At 37.3% G+C, this 19,338-nt stretch overlaps 1 protein-coding gene across 2 annotated transcripts; it reads left to right on the plus strand.

Annotated features, from left to right (window-relative positions):
- Positions 1-2,099: 2,099 nt before the first annotated feature.
- ANXA1 (annexin A1) lies at positions 2,100-18,929 on the plus strand. 2 transcript variants are annotated; one of them, XM_004769201.3, is made up of 13 exons: positions 2,103-2,269; positions 8,892-8,971; positions 9,066-9,174; positions 9,691-9,785; positions 10,615-10,728; positions 11,154-11,244; positions 11,484-11,563; positions 11,753-11,809; positions 13,725-13,818; positions 14,695-14,790; positions 16,049-16,107; positions 17,699-17,821; positions 18,697-18,929. In XM_004769201.3, the coding sequence occupies exons 2-13, from the start codon at positions 8,906-8,908 to the stop codon at positions 18,748-18,750; spliced, it is 1,038 nt and encodes a 345-aa protein (XP_004769258.1). In that variant the 5' UTR covers positions 2,103-2,269; positions 8,892-8,905; the 3' UTR covers positions 18,751-18,929. The 2 variants fall into 2 exon arrangements, with proteins under 2 accessions (XP_044921042.1, XP_004769258.1); XM_045065107.1 differs by lacking the exon at positions 14,695-14,790 and having other exon boundaries at positions 2,100-2,269.
- Positions 18,930-19,338: the final 409 nt, after the last annotated feature.

A 19,338-nucleotide genomic window follows, 5' to 3' on the forward strand; every position in this document is an offset into this window, starting at 1 on the left:
TTTTTATATTTGGGAATTTCACTATCTTTTAGAGTTATAGCTGAAAGTTAACTTTGAAAAAAAATTTCTTCTTTTTGTTCTCAATTCTTCCACAAGGGCCACATCTATTGTTGCTATAAAGGTCAGCCAGTACCTTACAAATCCAGGGAGATAAAGCAATTCCTCTGGACTTGTGCTACTGGTAACCACAAAAACAAAACAAAATGAACCTATATGTTCCTCTTACGTTGTTGTATTTTAAAAAAGGCACATAGACTTTTTTCTTCCTTTCACAAGAGTGTCTCTGTTCAGAATTGTTCCAAATCTTCCATTACCAGAGTTAGGACTACAAATATACAAACACAAATTTCATCAGTTATCTTTTCCCCTTTGCACCTGACTAAATAAATGTATTATTAGAAAGCTGGTCTGTGTCTTCTGTCAAAATGTAACGCAATAATATGAAACAACTAATTAGGTAGTAGCTAATTAATTCATTCAACACATACTTACGCTGGGTGCCGAAGATATAAATTGGCATTTTCTCAAATATTTAGATTAGCTGATCATCCTACGTCAGGATATGTTGACTTCATTGCAATTAGCATTGAGAATTTTAAAACTGATAATATTAAGAAAGTATTTTCATTGATTTTTGTAAAGCTTACACACGCACACACACACACGCACACACACTCACACACATATAGTAACATCTATATAATGACCTGAAATGTCTCTGAGGAAAAGAGGGAAAAGAACAAACCACTAAAATGTCCCATAAACGGAACCACACACTATGAAAGAGTTTATACCTCTACATAGTGCAATGGAAATACATAAAATTTTGTTAGGTTTTGTGAAGAATAAAATTGAATCACCTTTGAGGCTACCAAAACAAATTTCCCTTCTTTGTGTCAAGTAGGAAATTTCTTAAGGCACCCGTTTTGTAATAGCTTTATTAATCCTTTCACTTTACAGTTCTAATGCTCTGGTTTATGTTCAACTACTCTAGAATGTCAAGGGTGTATGCATGTCTATCTGTAACACTCATTCTATATAAAGAAATTACTATAAATAGGCCTTCTTCAAAGGCCAATACCTTTTTTGAATGTCATAATGATCATATTTCTAGCATTGATTTTGTTCACAATTTTGGGATGATCTGGAGCTTTATTTCTTTTACATTTCTAATTTATATCTACAAGCTATATGCAAGCACAATAAGTATTAATTTAATTTAATTTTGTTTTGTTTTGTTTTTAAGTAGGCTCTATGCCCAGTGAGGAGCCCAATGGAGAGCTTAAACTCACAATCCTGAGATCAAGAACTGAGCTGAGGTCAAGAATTAGATGCTCAACCAACTGAGCCACCCAGATGCTCCAAGAAATCTTTTATTTTAAGGCAGGAAAATGCTGGTAAAATATAGATAAAATGGGGTTGCCTATGTGGCTCAGTGGGTTAAAGCCTCTGCCTTTGGCTCAGGTCATGATCTCAGGGTCCTGGGATCGAGCCCCGCATCCGGCTCTCTGCTCAGCCAGGAGGCTGCTTCCCTCTCTCTCTCTGCCTGCCTCTCCGCCTACTTGTGATCTCTGTCTGTCAAATAAATAAATAACATCTTTAAAAAATATATGTAAATAAAAGGTAATCAGCACTGCAAGATGTTAAAATTTACAAAAAAAAATATATTATTTCTCAATTGTCACAAGAATTCTACTGTTTAGACAGCCTGGATAATATTACCCCTATTTTACAAAAAGTAGAAACAGATTCAGGGAAATTAACTATGTCCCCAAGATCACATAGTAATAAGTGATGGAGCTGGGGATTCAAGCTGAAAGGGTTTTCTTGGGTTTATATTGAAGTTTATACATTTTTCATTTCACAATCTGTTTAAAGAAGGGTGCCAATCATTGGTAACAGGATTGGGGTAGACAGTCCTGTGTTCTTGAAAACATACTGCATTCTATTTTTTCTGGAAAAAGTAGTGCAAACTAAAGAGGAAAAAGAAAAAAAAATCTGTCCTTCCGTTTTGTTTTTTTTTTTCCCCCTTTGTGCTGTCAGCTAGGAGTTGGTTTAGTGAATAGTTTTGCAAGACTTGTTTCACTTTGTTTCAGAGGAGGCTGAGCCACACATTTCAAACAAAGGGCAACCAATTACTAACTTCTGGTTGCTAGGTGTGGTCCCCTTTCAAACTCCATAAAATCAGAAGCACAAGGCTTCACTTCTAGTAGGAAACATTCACAGTTGAATCTCTCTTCAGTGCTTTGGAAGAAGTTGGGGAAAAAGGGTAAGTCTTAGCTTTCTTTTTAGTTAGTTTTGATTGTTTGGAAAACTTTTTCCATCCTGACGTTACATGTTACTGCTTCTCCAGGGTTTATGGCTGCCTGCATTTCGTTATGTTTTGATAAATCTTTCTGTAAAATCACATTGGGTATTTATATTTTGGAAACCACAAAATCGTAATGTTTCGTTTTACTTAAGAAATACAGCTTTACAAATATGGACCGTTTGCTTAGTACTGGATTATTGTAGTGTTGAGGAGTTAGCATGGAAAAAAAAGGAAAGAATGTGTTTTCCTCCCCCGAGTTATACATTTCCAAGAGCTGTGTGGGTCTTACATGGAAATCATGATGGAGGTTGGATACTTAAGGGCAGTTAGCACAGAAGAGCAGAAGTGCCAGAGGTGGGTTTCAGGAAACGGTTTCAAAATAGCAGGATTTCTTAATTTTCTTTTTTGGTAAGAATCAAACAGACTCTGACCTCAGAGTGATAATCATGCCCTTTGTAATTAACATTTGAAATTACATTATGTTTATTCTTGCAGCATAAATAAACAAGAGGATCCGCTTATTAATCATTTCATTTAAAGAGGGTGTGGCCACATTCTTATTCCTGTAGTCTGTGTCACAGACAGGCTTTTCCAGTGCTGCTCTGAAAACCTAAGGGGAAGGGAAATATTTTCTGGGTGGCATCAGATTAAGTTCTTCCTGTGAATGCCAGCTGGGTCCTCCAAAAATTATTCTGTTTAGTAGTATCTAGATTGTGAATGAGAACTTATGGCCATAAAACTCCCCAGAAAAGGACAAAGCAGATCTAAAGCAGAGTTTTTAACTGCTGTTGGATATATTTGCAGAAGTGAGAGAATTTGAATCATAATATAGCCAGCTAGTGTTCATTACAAGATTTCCTCCGAGACTTTTTCTCTTAGCCCATTTCAAATGTTAAATTAAATGTCCTGAAGTCTGGCTTTTTAAAGCTAGCTTGATTAGGAAAGGTGTGCTTTTTCTTGCCTTGTTTATATCTAAAATTACACATGGACTTTGAAAAAAGAACATTCCCCTCTGCACCCCGGAATGTTATTTTGGTAGCTGGAAGAGAAGGCACATTGTAAGATGATTCAGATGTGGTAAAGTGCTGGTTTCCTGATTCTGAAAGGGCCTCCTCTCCAGAAGTTATGATACCACCCTGGCTTCAGGCCCAACCACAGGAGGTAGCCAGCCAACACCAGACTGATGTGGACAAAACGGTTTATAATAACATTATTCAGAGTTTCATGCTTCTTAAGTACCATCTCAATAAGAAGATCTGCAAAGGTTAATTTCTGTGTATGACCTTAGTTTGCTGAGTTGGTTGTTCTTAATCCTCTCTAGACCCTAGAGTTGTATTTGAAATCAGAGCTAAACAGCTAAACCAATGGAACTATTATTTTTCCGTGATTAAACCCAAAGTGGTTTTTAGAGTAAATGAGTTCATTTTTCTTTAAAATGGGATAAGATTTTATCTGAAAGATCAGAACAGATACAATTTATATAATATCTTCCTTAATTATGCTAATTTTCTTCACCTCCATCCACTTGAGGTGAAATTTAAGTAGACACTTCAGAGATCTCAAGCATTTTAGATACTGTTTGTTCCAACACGCTTACTTTTACAAATGAAGACCCCTGGAGAAGTTTAATGTTTTCTTGAGGCCATACAGTCCGTTAAAGAGAATCGAAATAGGGTTCAGCACTCCTCAATACTTATTTTTATATCCTATAGTTATGGGAAAACATTTGTTAAATGTATAGATATGTTTCCTAAGTAATTAGCACTGGTACACTGCTGATTGATTCAATAACACTTATTACCATAGTGAAATCCAGGGATTGGAGGAACCTAGTGAAGAGTGGGTTAGCTCTGCTCTCATGGTAATCCTAGTGGGGAACACAGATAGGTCAATAGAAGGTAATTATCCAGAATGGTAGGGGCTAGTGCAGTAAAGGAAGAAGCCTTGGGAGAACACAGAAGCTCATCCAGTTGAGTGCTGAACCAAGGGGAGATTGCTGGAGGATGTGAGGACATCTATGCTGAGTCCTTTTAGAAGCAACATTTTGGCATAGGAGAGAGAATATGGAGGAAGAAATGGTATTCCAGATAAAGGAAACACCCTGTCCAAAGACCCAGAAACAAAATATTCATGAGACTACGCTTTGTAAAGTGGTTCTTCATAAGTCATGCTGCTGTATAGTCTAATTCCTTCTCTCACACAGGTAGGTGTGGAAAAGATGTGTGAAATGTACATTCAAGGGAAAAATGGAGTACACGCCAAATCACTGAAAAAAATAAACACCCGAGGGCTAGGGCGAACTCTGCCCCAGTCTCCATGGTTTCGCTCTTAATGAATTTGATTCTCAAGTGTGAGCTATTTAAAAATAACATTGCTGCCACTGTCTTTTGGTCATTAGTTTAAAAGAATATGCAATCAGAAGGCATGGGTTTATGTATGACTTAATGCTTGCCACTTCCGTCTAAAACACTGCCAGGAAATCACACCATTTTTCCCAGGTAGAAAATGGGAAGAAGGGAGTTGTCTGATGCAAGGATTAGTTGCTGTGTAACTGATCATTCCAGATCATACTAGGAAGGCGTGAGAGGCCACAAAACTCAGCTTCTGTCAGATCTTGGAAGTGGTCTTTCATGAGGCCAAGAGAGATAGAAATTGTGATTAACAACAACAAACAAACACTTTTTGTAATCATTTTAATCATTCAGAAGAGCTGCAAGAATATTGCACAGAATTACCATATCCTTTATACCCAGATTCCCCCGTGGCTAATATGCCTCATTTGTTTTAGCCTCTTCCCCCTTCCACCCTCTCAATGTATTTTTTTCTGGAACATTTGAGAGAACATGACAGATATGATGTCCCTATGCCTCTAAATGACTTCTGTCTCTATATAGTAAAAAAACAAGGACACAACAATAGTGCAGTTTTAAAAAATCAGGAAACTAACTTTGATACAAGCCTTAGTTCCTCAAATTTCGAGTTGGTGCAATTACTAATGTACCCATTTCTGGAATGCCTTTATCTTCTAGTTTAGCAAGCATGGATACTGCATTCTGCCTATTATATTTTTATGTGTCTTACCCTCTTTAATTCCTTGCTGAATGAGGAAGATCTCTCTTCTGAAACATAAATATACAAAAAAAGACTCATCTCTAGAAAGTTACACATTTATGCACAGATAAATGAGATCGGTTGGCAGTGCACGTTCACAAACACATTTAGAAGAAACTCTGAAATATTAATGTCCATATAGGTCAACCTATCTATAAATGACCAATTTCATCTTCAAATTAGATGCTGTTAAGATCTGAGATAAACTTGGTTTCAGAGCTCATTAGTAGCCAGATTTTATATATATACATATATATATGTGTGTATATATATATACATAGAGCCAAGGTATATTAATAAAATAAGCTCTTAATTACCTACTATAAACACTGCAACTAAAAAAAAAACAGAAAAAAAGAAGATCTTTTGTGAAGTCATAGAATTATCTAGTTTACTTTTTGAACTGTACAGTTCTATTTTCTAGGTCAAATTATTCTCTGAATAGTAATCGTATCTGATATTTGTATAACATGTAGCAGTCTATAAAGTATGTTTGGATATATTATTTATGTATAGTTAAGCCAAGTGTTATCTTTCTATTATTGAATAGGTTAATGCTGGTTTTTATGCAGAGGGTAATTACTGAAGAGACCGAATGGTTTAGCAATTCAATTTGGCCAAAAAATTTTTTGTTTTTGGGGAGTGTGTGTGCTGAGGTGGGTAGAAACAGAGGTGTATGGGGGCAGACTGGGGGAGGGGCAAAGGGAGAGAGAGAGAGAATCTTTAGCAGGTTCCACACCCAATGTGGAGCCTGATGGGGGCTCCATCCAAACCTTCTGTGGAGATCTCCACAGAAGCAGAAATCAAGAGTTGAAGGCTTAATCGATTAAGCCACCAAGGTGCCCCACTCCCTGCCTTTTTTTTTTTTTTTTTTTTTTTTTTTTGGCCAAAATACTTCTGCTGTGGTATTTGCAAGGCTATGTTGCAACTGTTAAAGATTTCTACTAATATATGCAGTTGGCATTAAGCAATTAACTATTAGTACATGATAAAATCTCTTTCCTTCAGGGCAATTTCTTATATCCTACCACTATTCCTATGTTTTAAAGCTAAGATCTAGGAGCTATTATTTGGCTATATTGAGATTCTATTTTCCTCTCATTGCCTTTCTGAGATGGTCTCTTCAGACTGCTTTTCTTCTCTAGGCCATGATTTTAGACTATCCAAATTGTTTCAGATGACAAGTTCTAGGAACTCAGAAGATATGTTACAAAGCTGTCTCCTCTGTAGACTCTGTTGTGTCATACAAATTATTCAGTCCCCTTATTTTTGTTGTTCTGTGTTATGTAAATAAACTGATGGATTATGTGAGCATTTTTTAGAAGTGAAAAAATGAAGGAGAGGAAAGCTTTCATAAAAATTATTTTGAAGTTGTGAGATTCATGTTTAAAATTATATTTGACAGTATTCTTAGTCTCTGGTCTCTTCTGAAGTTTTTGTTCTGTTAGGTTTTCTAACTGAAAAGAGTGGAAATACGGAATGCTTATTTTGCTGATGGGAAAATACTTTTCTAAGTGACCAATCGCATCAGTCATTTTGAGGCTTCTACTTTACGAAGGTCATAGATGAGATTATAAAAATGGGAATTTCAACTACCAGAAACCTTGCCAGAAATTGCTAGACGTTCTGGATGCGCCAACTAAATAACTGGAAAATGAAACTCCACGTGCCAACAGCAATTGCACCAGATTACGACTGTAATGGGAACTAAAGCCTTGTGCAAAATTGTATATCATGACTTTACCTCAGGAAATAACTTCAAATTTATCAGTTGCGGGGGTGGGGTGGGGAGGAGATTACTTTAAATGAATGCACAATATATTGGTTCTTCTCACAGATGACAGAATAGTAATTTGAACAATCCCCTGATAATTAAGTGGAGATAGTTTCTGCTTTAGATACGATTTCCCTCACGTATTTAATCTCATTACTTGAAACTGAGGTTATTTTTCAGCAGGTGTGGCTGAAATACTTTGTCTGAACATGCTGTTCAGGGATCAGGTTATGAGTCTTACTCCTCATGATTCATTGACCTTCATATCAAGAATTTAAAACTACTGAGATTACCCTTCCAAACTCTTTTCAGATGTATTCACGGTCATAGTCTCTAGAGGGATAAACAAAAGGGTATGGAGAGATACATTGACCTTAAACATGGACTCCTAAAAACACATCCCCAGACAAAAAGGATCACTGGTAGCTTCTTTTGTGGATAAACCAGGGAACACGTTAGGTTTCAAACATGCTTCAGATCTTAAAAATATACATGATCGATTAAATAAAAATGCTGCTGAGCCATGATAGCAATTCAAAAAATTTCAAGATAGAGTTTGCCAAAAGGGGGCATCTATGTTGCAACCTTTACCCTGGTGCTTCCTGTGAGAACAAAGAACCCGTTACAAAATCCGAGTTTTTTTGTGTGTTGGGTGGGAAAATATGAACTAGTATTTAGGACGGCTCAACTAGGAAGCAATGTGAGTATAGCAATTACTCCAAGTACTGAAATAATCTTATATCAAGGAATGGAAAAGGAAACTGAATTATTTGAGGGAGAAATACCATATTCAGATGGTATTTCTGAATCTTTATCAAACTTCTTTAACATTTTGAGTCTGAATCTGAATTTTGAGACAGACAGCAGACTGCCACAGATGGTTTTTACCTCATAAATGTAAAACTTTCTGCTCTTTCTCTAGCCATTACTTTTCTTTAAGCCCTCACCAATCCTACACAGATTCTCTAAAGGTCTACAAGCAGTCTCCAATCTTTCATCCTGCCCATCTCTTAGCCATTCTCTATGATACAGGATAAGTGATCTTTCTGAAATATAAAAGGAATCATGCTGCCGTCTTTTTAGAAATCCATTCATGTTTTCCTAAAGCTTTGGAGATACATTTAGACTTCTTTGATTGGGCTTCTGTCAATATTTCTTGCTTTGGTAGGTTTCTTTCCGTGTCCCAAATATGACAACCTCCTCTCTGTTTTGTTCTCTTTAACTTTTCTGTCAGGTTAATCTTGACTCATTTCAAGAGAGGCTCAGATCAGCCAGCACAGCCTCTTAGCTTTTGTCTTTTCGCACAGGAAGCACACACTTGCTGAGACAAGGATGCTGTTTCAATATTTTCTGGCCCCTCAGTGCTCGGTGGATGGTCTATAAATTTAGATCAGTGAAGTAAATCACCAACCCCTCTCTTCAGCCTCTATGTTTACTATAGAACCATATGACCCCTAAAGGCTAGGACTGAATATGCCAAGAAAGAGCCAAGTGTCTGAGTGGAGGCTATGGGTTTCTGTTCCAGGGCAGGACTCTCCTTGTAAAAAGCTTACTTCTAGCATTTTGTTATGCTCCTAAAGTAATCCATAAGTAAGGTCAAGGCTACTCTGCGTCTTGTGTATGTGAGAGAGTAGGGTGATACAGATATATAGTCAGTTTGTGTTTTGTTATAGCATCTACCTGTTTTCTTTCCAGATCCTTCTTTCAAAATGGCAATGGTATCAGAATTCCTCAAACAGGCCTGGTTTATTGAAAATGAAGAGCAGGAATACATTGTAAGTCAAGTGACCATAAAATAACTTCGTTAAAGATCAGAATAGAAACTAATGAGAATGAGTGGACCTGACTCCATTTCTCTCTCATCCACAGAAAACTGTGAAAGGATCCAAAGGCGGTCCTGGGTCAGCAGTGAGCCCCTATCCTAGCTTCAATCCATCCTCGGATGTTGCTGCCTTGCATAACGCGATAACAGTTAAAGGTAAGTATGTCTTCCCCAAACAGTCCCCTCCTGGACGTTTCACAATGGCCATTTGAATGGCTACCAAAAAAGGGACATATGCGGTAGAAAAAGTATGTTTCATTTTGAAGATAAAAAAGATTTCTTTGTCAAACAAAGATGTATTTCTTTTCTCAGCATTTAGGAAATTTGGCCAAATCAGTACAATCTCTGTTGCAACGACTGATATTTTTACCAGCTCACTGCTAGCAGAAACTCACTGTGGAAATCAACTCTGCTCACATTTAGGGTTTCATTTGGGATCAAACAATGCAGCACAGAGGGCCAGGAACAATTTTCTTTCTTTCTCCTTCAAATGGCTGGAGTGCCATCTGAAATGCTTCCCTTTAATACTGCCTCTATGTCCTTGGGTTCTGTCACTTATGTTTTTTAGTTTTCTAGAACTTCATTTGGACCATCTTGGTAATGAATTATTTTATGTCAGTTATGGATGATGACAAAAATTGCTTTTAAAGCTTCATGGCCTTTTATTTCCAGGTGTGGATGAAGCAACCATCATTGACATTCTAACTAAGAGGAACAATGCACAGCGTCAGCAGATTAAAGCAGCGTATCTCCAGGAAAAAGGAAAGGTAGGCTGGAGTGGGAAACTTCGATATTCAATTTCAATTACATTTATGTCTAAGCATGAATTTTGAAGCTAGTTTTTTCAGTCTCTAACTCTGTGTTCCCTTTACAACTAAGACTAGGATTACAGTATTTACCCATTTAATTGTAATCAATACTAGCAAATTTCTGGTTTCAGACATTAGCTGTCTTGGTTCTTTGCAGATGACTCCTCTAATGGAGACCAGTCTTTAACTTGAATATAACAAATATTAAGAGCACTGTTGGCAATAAGGACTGTGCTCGGACTGACGTGTGTTTTTTGCTGAAACTTAAAACAGCAATTTCATGTCTAAATGTATATCCCTATAATTCTACTTTAAAAGTAAGCTTTGTAATTTTTATACCAAAAATGGGTCATTTTTTTTTTTTTTTAAGGAGTGCAGTTAGAAAATGATCTAAAGCCAATGTCTGATGTGAGCTTATTTGAGCAGTGCAAACTCCACAAAGTCTGGAAAATCACTAATGCATTATTTTTAAGGCATTCTTACTTCTGTTTCTATCCATACACAAACCCCTATGTTTTGAGCTTTGTGATTTCCTCCTCCTGTAAAAGATCAAGGGAAACCTTAAAAAAATCCTTTTCAAGTTAACAATGAAGCCAGTACATTGCATTGTAATCACTCTATAGCTTAAAAAAAAAAAAAATGAAGCTAACATTCTAAATACCATATTTTGTATCTAAAAGTTGGCTGGATTTAGAAATCTTGATCCTAAAGGTTAGGTAACCCTATATGGCTATATCGCCCAGCATGTCTGTTATTAGAAGCCCTGACTCTAATCTTTTTGTTTTAGCCCCTGGATGAAGCTCTGAAGAAAGCCCTTTCTGGTCACCTCGAGGAAGTTGTCTTGGCGCTATTGAAAACTCCAGCCCAGTTTGACGCTGATGAACTTCGTGCTGCCATGAAGGTAAATAATCTGGGTGAAGCAAAATTCCTTTCCTGGGCAGAATGGACAGGTCAAGTCTCCTTATATGTCCTTGTTATATCCTTCTACCTAGTGCTGGCACACCGGTCAGCAGGAATAAAATAAGTGAGTAGCATGAATCACATGTTGATGTCGGCAGCTGTATGACTTGCATTCTCCTCGTGTTGTCTGTCACTGTACGGATTTCTATACATCCTTTTAGGTGTCTTTGTGCAAAGTAATGGCTTTAAACCCATTTTGTTTTTAGAGCAATATAATAGAGTTGATTGTGATTATTAAACATTGTGGATTTTTACTAAATACTATGGGAAATTTACTAAATGCTAGGTTCAAATGAATTCTGGGACCCATAAACTAGCAGACGCTTTTGAACAAAGTTTTTCTTGCATTTCTTTTTTTTAATTCAGGGCCTTGGAACTGATGAAGACACTCTGGATGAAATTTTGGCATCAAGAACTAACAAAGAGATCAGAGAAATTAACAGAGTCTATAGAGAAGGTACATTTCAATGCCCAACCATCGAAGTTACCTCAGTTGGAAACTAAATCTGATAATGCATTTCTTAAAATTGAATGTGGATGTTAATGATGGGGCTTTGGGGATTCTGCAGTGTATAATATTTCTTCATTGTTGGGCACGGGTCTGGCGCAGGCACGCTGTTACCGGACAGTATTCAAGTTGCTAGGGTGCCAATTTATCTCTAGTTTACTGCAAAATACGGTCTTCTCATTTCTCAGAACTGAAGAGAGATCTGGCTAAAGATATCACCTCAGACACATCTGGAGATTATCGGAATGCTCTGCTTTCTCTGGCTAAGGTATACCTCCTCTGGGTCAGGACATACCTCTTCCTTTATGAAGAGTAAAATGAGATTCTCTCTCCCTTGAAATAAGCACTTGAGTCTCTTTTTCTCAAAAAATATTATTTATCTGATTTTAAGGGAATTAAGCAAATCCTGTGATTACATGCTAGAAAACAACTTACCAGAGAATGGGATTTTTTTCAGGGTGACCGATCTGAGGATTTGGGCTGGAATGATGACTTGGCTGATACAGATGCTAGGGTAAGCAAGTGCCGCAAATACTCCTGGAGCCAACTTTCCTATGTTGGATGCGTCCTGAGCTAGCTGGGGTCACCACTTGATGCCTCTACGTGAAAGCTACGTGAAAGCAAATCTGAGGTCCTCTGGAGACCGATGGCCCCTAGCGTTTATTCCCTCAACGGTGCACACCGTGTGTCTCCTGTGCTTGGAGAGCTCAAGAGAGAAAAATGTGGTCTTTATGCTTTTAAAAGATTTCACTGTCCACAAAGTAGGCAAGGATGGAAAGAAAAGAATGAGAATTTGATTTGTCATTCGTAAGGATCATTTTTTTGAGAAAACTCTGAATTTTTATCTTACCATGTATAAGAAAAGTAAGAACAATTTTTTAAGTTAAGTAGAAAGAGTAGGCAAGCACATCGAACATTCTTTTACCAGTGAACAATGCACTGGTTTATAGACGTTCAGTGTATATTGTAAAGGCATTCAGTGTATAAAAAAATTATAGTAAAGATACTATAATTATAAAAATTGTAATAATGTATTTATATACTTTCAAGTATATTGACACACATAGTTTTGGTGAGGTTGTTGGTTATTTATACACCAATCCATTGGCAATATTAGATAAACTGTGCCATTTTAGGGCCTGGATTTTCTGTTAAAGGTAAAAAAAAAAAAAAAAAAAGGAAGGAAACAAACAAAATACCCAACTATTACTTGCATATGCTTCCCTCTTGGGATAGTACTGTATAAATCCCTCACAGTGAGACAGTAGGATAGAAACTCATGTGTCCATCCCCCGTCACAGTGCCAGTACGCTACCTTTCACATAAAAGACATTCATTAACTTTCTGTTGAGTAAATGCATGCATTCCAGACGTTTGCTTAAAAAGTCCAAAATACCTTATGTCCATCAGAAGTTGGGCCATTTTAACAGAAACTGTGTAAGCATATAAAAAAAATACAAAAGTCAGTATTTGAATAATTGCCCATAATAAAAAAATGATTTTTATTTGTCTGTGACATTTCCGAAAGACGAACAGGGCTGCTAGATGTATATTTATGGAAGCTACGTGGATTAGTGTGGCCCAGGAGGATGACGGCAATTAACATTTCAAAGTTAACAGAGCATGCTTGTGGTCATAAGGCGAGGATTATCTTTTCCAATTACAAAAGAGGAAAGTCTGCAGTTTCATAAGGTTAAATTATTTATCTAAGAGTATAGAGCAACTAAGTTGCAGAGTCAGAATCTGAATCCAGAAATTTTAATATCAAAATTCAAGATCTAGGTTATGGTTGTATTACTGATGTATTAGTTACTTTGAACAATTAAAAAAAAATTTTTTTTAGAGGATCCCATTGAGTTGTCTTGATATAAAGCATCATCTGAAAGCAAGTTAATACAGCAAATACTTATTCTGCAAAAATATATTCAGTCCCTACTGTTTGCAGGGTTGCCTTAAGACCTACTGTGGAATATAAAAAAAAAAAAAAAAGACATACTGTGGAAGATACTTGAAAACGAACTAAGGTCCCTATCTTTAAGGAACCTGCATTCTTGGCATTGCCTACTGTCATTGAACTAGACACACATGAAGCAGCTGCCTAGAAAATCTCTGAGGAGATCTGACATTCCTGTGCAGATATCAAGTCAGCAGACAGTCCGATGTTTAAGTTTGTGTTTCTTTTTTCTTTTTTAAGATTTCATTTATTTATTTATTTGAGAGAGAAAGAAAGCAGAAGCACAGGGAGTGGCAGAGGTGGGGGAGAGAAGCAGCCCGTGGGCAGGGAGCCGGATGAGCAGGGAGTCCTAGGAGCCAGGGGATTGACGGACGGCTCGATCCATCCCAGGACTCTAGATTCATGACCCGAGCCAAAGGCAGACGCTCAAGCGACTGAGCCACTCAGGTGCCCCTATGTTTGTATTTCTTGGTAGGCTTTGTATGAAGCAGGAGAAAGGAGAAAGGGGACAGATGTGAACGTGTTCGTGACCATCCTTACCACCAGAGCCTATCCCCATCTTCGCCAAGGTAAGAAGAAAAATTCCTGAAAACCGTTTATAGTAGATGCAGTTTTCTTGAGGGCAAATCAAAGGAGAGAGACAAGCCTTCTTCAGTGTCACTCGTACCAAGTGGATGTAGTGCTCCTGACCCTTTACTGCTGTTTGTGCATTTGTCCAACTTTGTACGGCCACCATTCTGTAAGAGTTGAAACACGCTTTGTGACTTTGGCAGGCAGAACACTATTTAATTATCCTGACTATTTCTACTCCTCCCAAATATTTGGACTAGGTGTGACAAATATACACATACAACAGAATGAAATGACAATGAAGAAAAACATTAAACTCAAGATTACGTGGGAAACAAAACAAAACAAAACAAAAAACCAAAAAATAACAAAAGACAGAGATGCTCCCAAATCAAAAAGCACAAGAGTTCTGTCTTTCAAGCACTAGATTTGGAACCTTTCAGAAGCCAAGGCAAAGGGGACATCCTACTGATTACTTGAAGTTCATTATCTCATAATAGCACACTGATTTTTAAGGATAAAAGTAAGAGACATTTCCTGCACAGATCTTTCTATAAGAGAAGACCCATTTGGTATGGCATGTAGTTCTGAAGTAGTAAGTGTCATGCTTGTCAGTCACATGCCAGTTCTAATAAATGTCAGAACTTGCGAAAACTTCCCCAAAATATACAGGAGCACCTAAAATGGCCACATGAGTTACATTCCTAGGAGGAGATGACGTATCCAAAATATGCCCGGTTAAACGATTAGCTTTAAAATGTGTATTTTGAAATTCAGTCATCCAAAGGAATGCTTTGCGTCAGTCACCCTGATTTTGCTAGTTTGCTAGAGAACAGGATCCTTTGTACCTCTCTTAGTTTAAATGTCATATTCAGTGTTCCAGAAGTACCGTAAGTACAGTAAGCACGACATGAACAAAGTCCTGGACCTGGAGATGAAAGGCGACATTGAGAAATGCCTCACGGCTATCGGTATGTAGTCACGGAGGGGGGAGGCTTTTCTAACTTGAAACGGTCAATGCCGTCCCACAGTTAACAACAACAACAAACACAGGTGCCTGGGTGGCTCTGCTGGTTAAGCCTCTGACTCTTCATCTCACCTCAGGTCTTAGTCTGCCGGTCATGAGTTCAAGCCCCAGGTTGGGCTCTATGCTGGGGGTGGAGCCTCTTTAAAAGTAAATGAATACACAAATAAAATTAAATTAAAAATTAAAAAAGCAAAAAACTAAGATATAATGAACTTGTGTTTTATATAGAGGGAATGTAGAAGATAACGACTATAAATATTTAGCTAAAGCTATATAATGCCTTCTTAATATTACATTAAAATGTTATATTAAAGTAATATGTTTAATATAATATTTGAATATGTAATGTAATATTTATAATATTATAATAAAATAATAATTTTTCCAAAAGGTGGACAAGTGGGAAATACTTTCTGAGCATTTACGTATGCCAGGTGATCCACCAGGCTGGGCATGGCTCGGGGAAAAGTCAGAGCGGTCATTAAGAACATGCGGTTTGGAAATAAATAAATGCAGATTCAAATCCTGGTCTGTCACTTGCTGCTTGGGTCATCTTGGACAAATCCAGAGGGATTAGCTCAGTAGGTGTTCAGAATAAAAAGGCTTTATAGGGGTCCCACGCTCCCCCCATGACCTGGGAACCGATGTTCTAAAGCAGTGCTTTTCAAACAGGAAAGTGCACGTCAATCTCCTGGAAATCATCTGAAAATGCAGATTCTGAGTTAGCAGGTCCATAGTGGGGCCTTCAGATTCTGCATTTCTAACAAGCTCCCAGTTTGTATCAGTATGTTTGGTCCATGGGTCACACTTTGAGTAGCATGCCAGAGAATATTACTAATGGCTGTCTGTTCGTGTTTTATCTGTGAAGGAAAATCCTATTTCCCTTAAAAAAAAATTCTTATTATGACATGAAGAAAGTATTTACTCTATGCCCACATGACTTTTAACACCTGCCAGTTTCCCCACTTCCAAGGGGAGTTGCCATTGAGTGGATTTAAGATAGAGGAGATAGCGATGTTGTCAGTGAAAAGATTCCTCAAGACCACCGTCTGGAGAAAGCTTGTTATAGGCCCAATAGCCCCTATTAAGTGGGGGATGAGGAACTTCGAGAAGTGGAAAATGGAGTCTGGCTGGTAAAACTTTCACACGCATTTTTCTTCTTGTGTGGTGACTGTGTCCACTAAAGTGTGCTTGTCTTGCAGTGAAGTGTGCCACAAGCAAACCGATGTTCTTTGCCGAGAAGCTTCATCAGGCCATGAAGGTATAACATTCTATTTTCATGCTTCGCTGAGGGGTGAAATTATTGTTTATGGAGAGAAAAAGAGAAAACTTCGTATTGTTTGTAAACCACACTTATTTTCATATCTTCCTATTAAAAAGAATCACTGTTCCATTGAATGCAAGAGGCAATACACAGTTATTGGAATAAAATTCTGTCAGATTTGTTGTATTTTTTTTTACAGTTAAGGTAATCAGGTGAGCCTGTCAATAATTTGTGGTTTTCTCAGTGTTTGCATAAAACCTGAGTCAGCAGAGAAAGTTCTGTACCTTTTCTTTGATTGCATGATTTTAGTAACCTACTTCCGCTAAGGTTGTGGGTTTTATAATTTCCTCCTTTCTAAGTTTCACTTGCCTTTTTTATTATTCTGTCATCCATGCCCTAGATTCATATTTCATTCTAAGATTTTAAAATGTCATTTTAATACAGAAGTGGAAGGTGTTATTGAGATAGATTTGCAATCCCACTTCAGCGACTTTTCCTTTTTTTTTTTTTAAAGATTTTATTTATTTATTTGACAGAGAGAGATCACAAGTAGACAGAGAGGCAGGCAGAGAGAGAGAGGGAAGCAGGCTCCCTGCTGAGCAGAGAGCCCAATGCAGGACTCGATCCCAGAACCCTGAGATCATGACCTGAGCCGAAGGCAGTGGCTTAACCCACTGAGCCAACCATGCCCCCCCCCCCGCCCCACTTCAGCCACTTTTCATTTGAACTTTATTCTCTAGCATGCATCAGGGTGCCACCTGTATGCAGGTATTGTGAAAAGTTATTAGGTAGTCTTTTTTTTTCCCCTTTGCAACTCCAAAATAAGGAAGCATCAAGAGAAAAAGTGGGGGGGGAGAGGGAGAGAGAGCTAACCATTCAGTTAATGGAAAGAGTCCTTCTGAAATGATACATGATAGGCATCGTGTCCCCATGTGGTAGGCAGTGGAGTCCCAGACCTCATGCCTGCTGCTATCTAGGCAGGTAATTATCTAGGTGGGTAAGGACGAACACCTAGTATGACAGAAGAGCAGGAGGAATCAATGTCAACTTGCTGTCTGCTAAACGAAGACCTGAAACTTGAATAGGAGTTAACTAGATGAGAGCAGCTGTGGAAGAGCTGGAGGGAAAAGTTGGTCCAGGGGAGGAGTTAGCATGACTCTTCAAGATAATGAATGTAATGAGGCCGTTGGTGCAGAGTGGAGGAGGTTGTGGAATTAGGCAGGCATTGTAAACCCAGATAAAATGATTCCTTTTCAGCCTAAAACCAGCCAAAGACCATGGGGGGTTTTAAACAGATGGATTCAATGGTCAGATTGCAATTTAGAAGGTTCACATTATTGGTAATTTTTGAATAGTTTAGACCAAAAAAATCCTGGATGATGGAAGACAGTGAGGAGGTTGTAAAAGTTCTTACATACAGCTGATGCAGCAGTAGGTTTCCTGTTATTTTATTTCCATCTGTGTCGTGTATGTGTGTGTGGGGGGGGTGTTTTAATGAATGAACAAAAGAGCTTCACATTCAGACCTGCCCCCGCTTTATGAAGAGTATGCTCTGAATATGACATTTACCAACACTGCTTTTAAACAGGGTTCTGGAACTCGTCATAAGACCTTGATCAGAATCATGGTTTCCCGTTCTGAAATCGACATGAATGATATCAAAGCATGCTACCAGAAGCTGTATGGTATCTCTCTCTGCCAAGCCATCCTGGTAGGTTGTGATTTTCATAATGCTGCCTCCACAAATGGCAGTCCTCTTTGCAACTTCTCCAGAGAATAAGTCTGACTTACGTGTCTGTGGATTTTATATGTAAAATTAATTCATAATATTAGGATATGTAATTTATAAGTAAATTGAACTTTGATTGGACCAGTGAAAAACTACACAGATTTTTCAGTAGCCATGGAAATACTTAGTTTCCCGTATATAAATTTAGCAACCAAAATATTTTAGTAGGGAGATATAGTGATTTATTTTGCAATGAATATCGATCAGAGATTAGAAACTTAATTTTCTAAGTTTTCCTTAATTTTGTTACACATAATGTGTTAAAACATGCATGTATGAATTTTCATTATGATGTTAAGAATAAAGAGAAAGACAAGTCAAGGTTTTTAAACTTATTGAAAGATTGAAAGATGACTATTTCAAGTTAAGTTGTCACTTACACTGGATAACTAAATCTACCAAGGAAAGGTGAGAAAATCACAGACTTATCACTTTCTCCCTGGTGAGTGAGTCAGATAGCCTTTACTATGATATGAAATTATGCTGTGTTAAGCTCACTCAATTCTGTGTGATATTTCATACTTGGAAAATAATGGCTCTAATATACAGCATGTCAACATAATCTGAATCTTGAAAGCTACTGCTTTTTATATAATCATTGATTAATGAATATCAGTTATCTGCTATATTAATTATATTACTTAAATGATATTATAAAAGATCCTGAAGTTTGCATATTGTGATATATGTTCTATACCTGTTAATCTATAAATACACAATTCTTCTATAATTAAAAATACCTTATGTTGAATACGGTTTCAGATGGTATTAAGTATACTCTATTTCTTAACCAACAGGATGAAACCAAGGGAGATTACGAAAAAATCCTGGTGGCTCTCTGTGGAGACTAACATTCCTTTGATGATCGCAAGCTTCTTGATCAGAAGACTTTTAATCCTATCTTTTCATTCCATATCATAGACTTAAATGGGAAAGTTTTCTCAGCGGGATTACATTCTAGCTAAATGCTTTCTGAAAAATATAGCCTATAAATCATTTTTATATCACAACTCCATATAATAGAAGTTTTTTTTAAAAAAAAAAACAACTATATTTATCCCAAGCTATAAAAACCTCGTAAGCAGGTTGTTCTAGTAACATTACCTGAGAAAGATGTTTGTGCAGTAGAAAATAAAATGATTTTGCAGGACAATTGTGAATCATTGGTTCTCTATGTATGTATGTGTGTGTGTGTGTGTGTGTGTAAGGCAGTTGTTTAACTTTGTATCAAGGAAAGGAGCTTGAATCCTAAATTACAATAATTTAATGAAATTGATTTTGCATACTAAAATTACTAAGAAATTTTAAAATATTCGCAGAGTTGGAAGATGGACTCCTTACATTGTATCACCTGGGTGCAGATAATTGAGAGCATGCCTGTGTCAAAATGGATTTATGGCATTGGCATTTTAACAATCGAACATTCTGCTGTTTCACAA

This window comes from Mustela putorius, unplaced genomic scaffold (genome assembly GCF_011764305.1).
Source record: "Mustela putorius furo isolate JIRA1106 unplaced genomic scaffold, ASM1176430v1.1 tig00003854_pilon_pilon_pilon, whole genome shotgun sequence".
Lineage (NCBI taxonomy): Eukaryota > Metazoa > Chordata > Mammalia > Carnivora > Mustelidae > Mustela > Mustela putorius.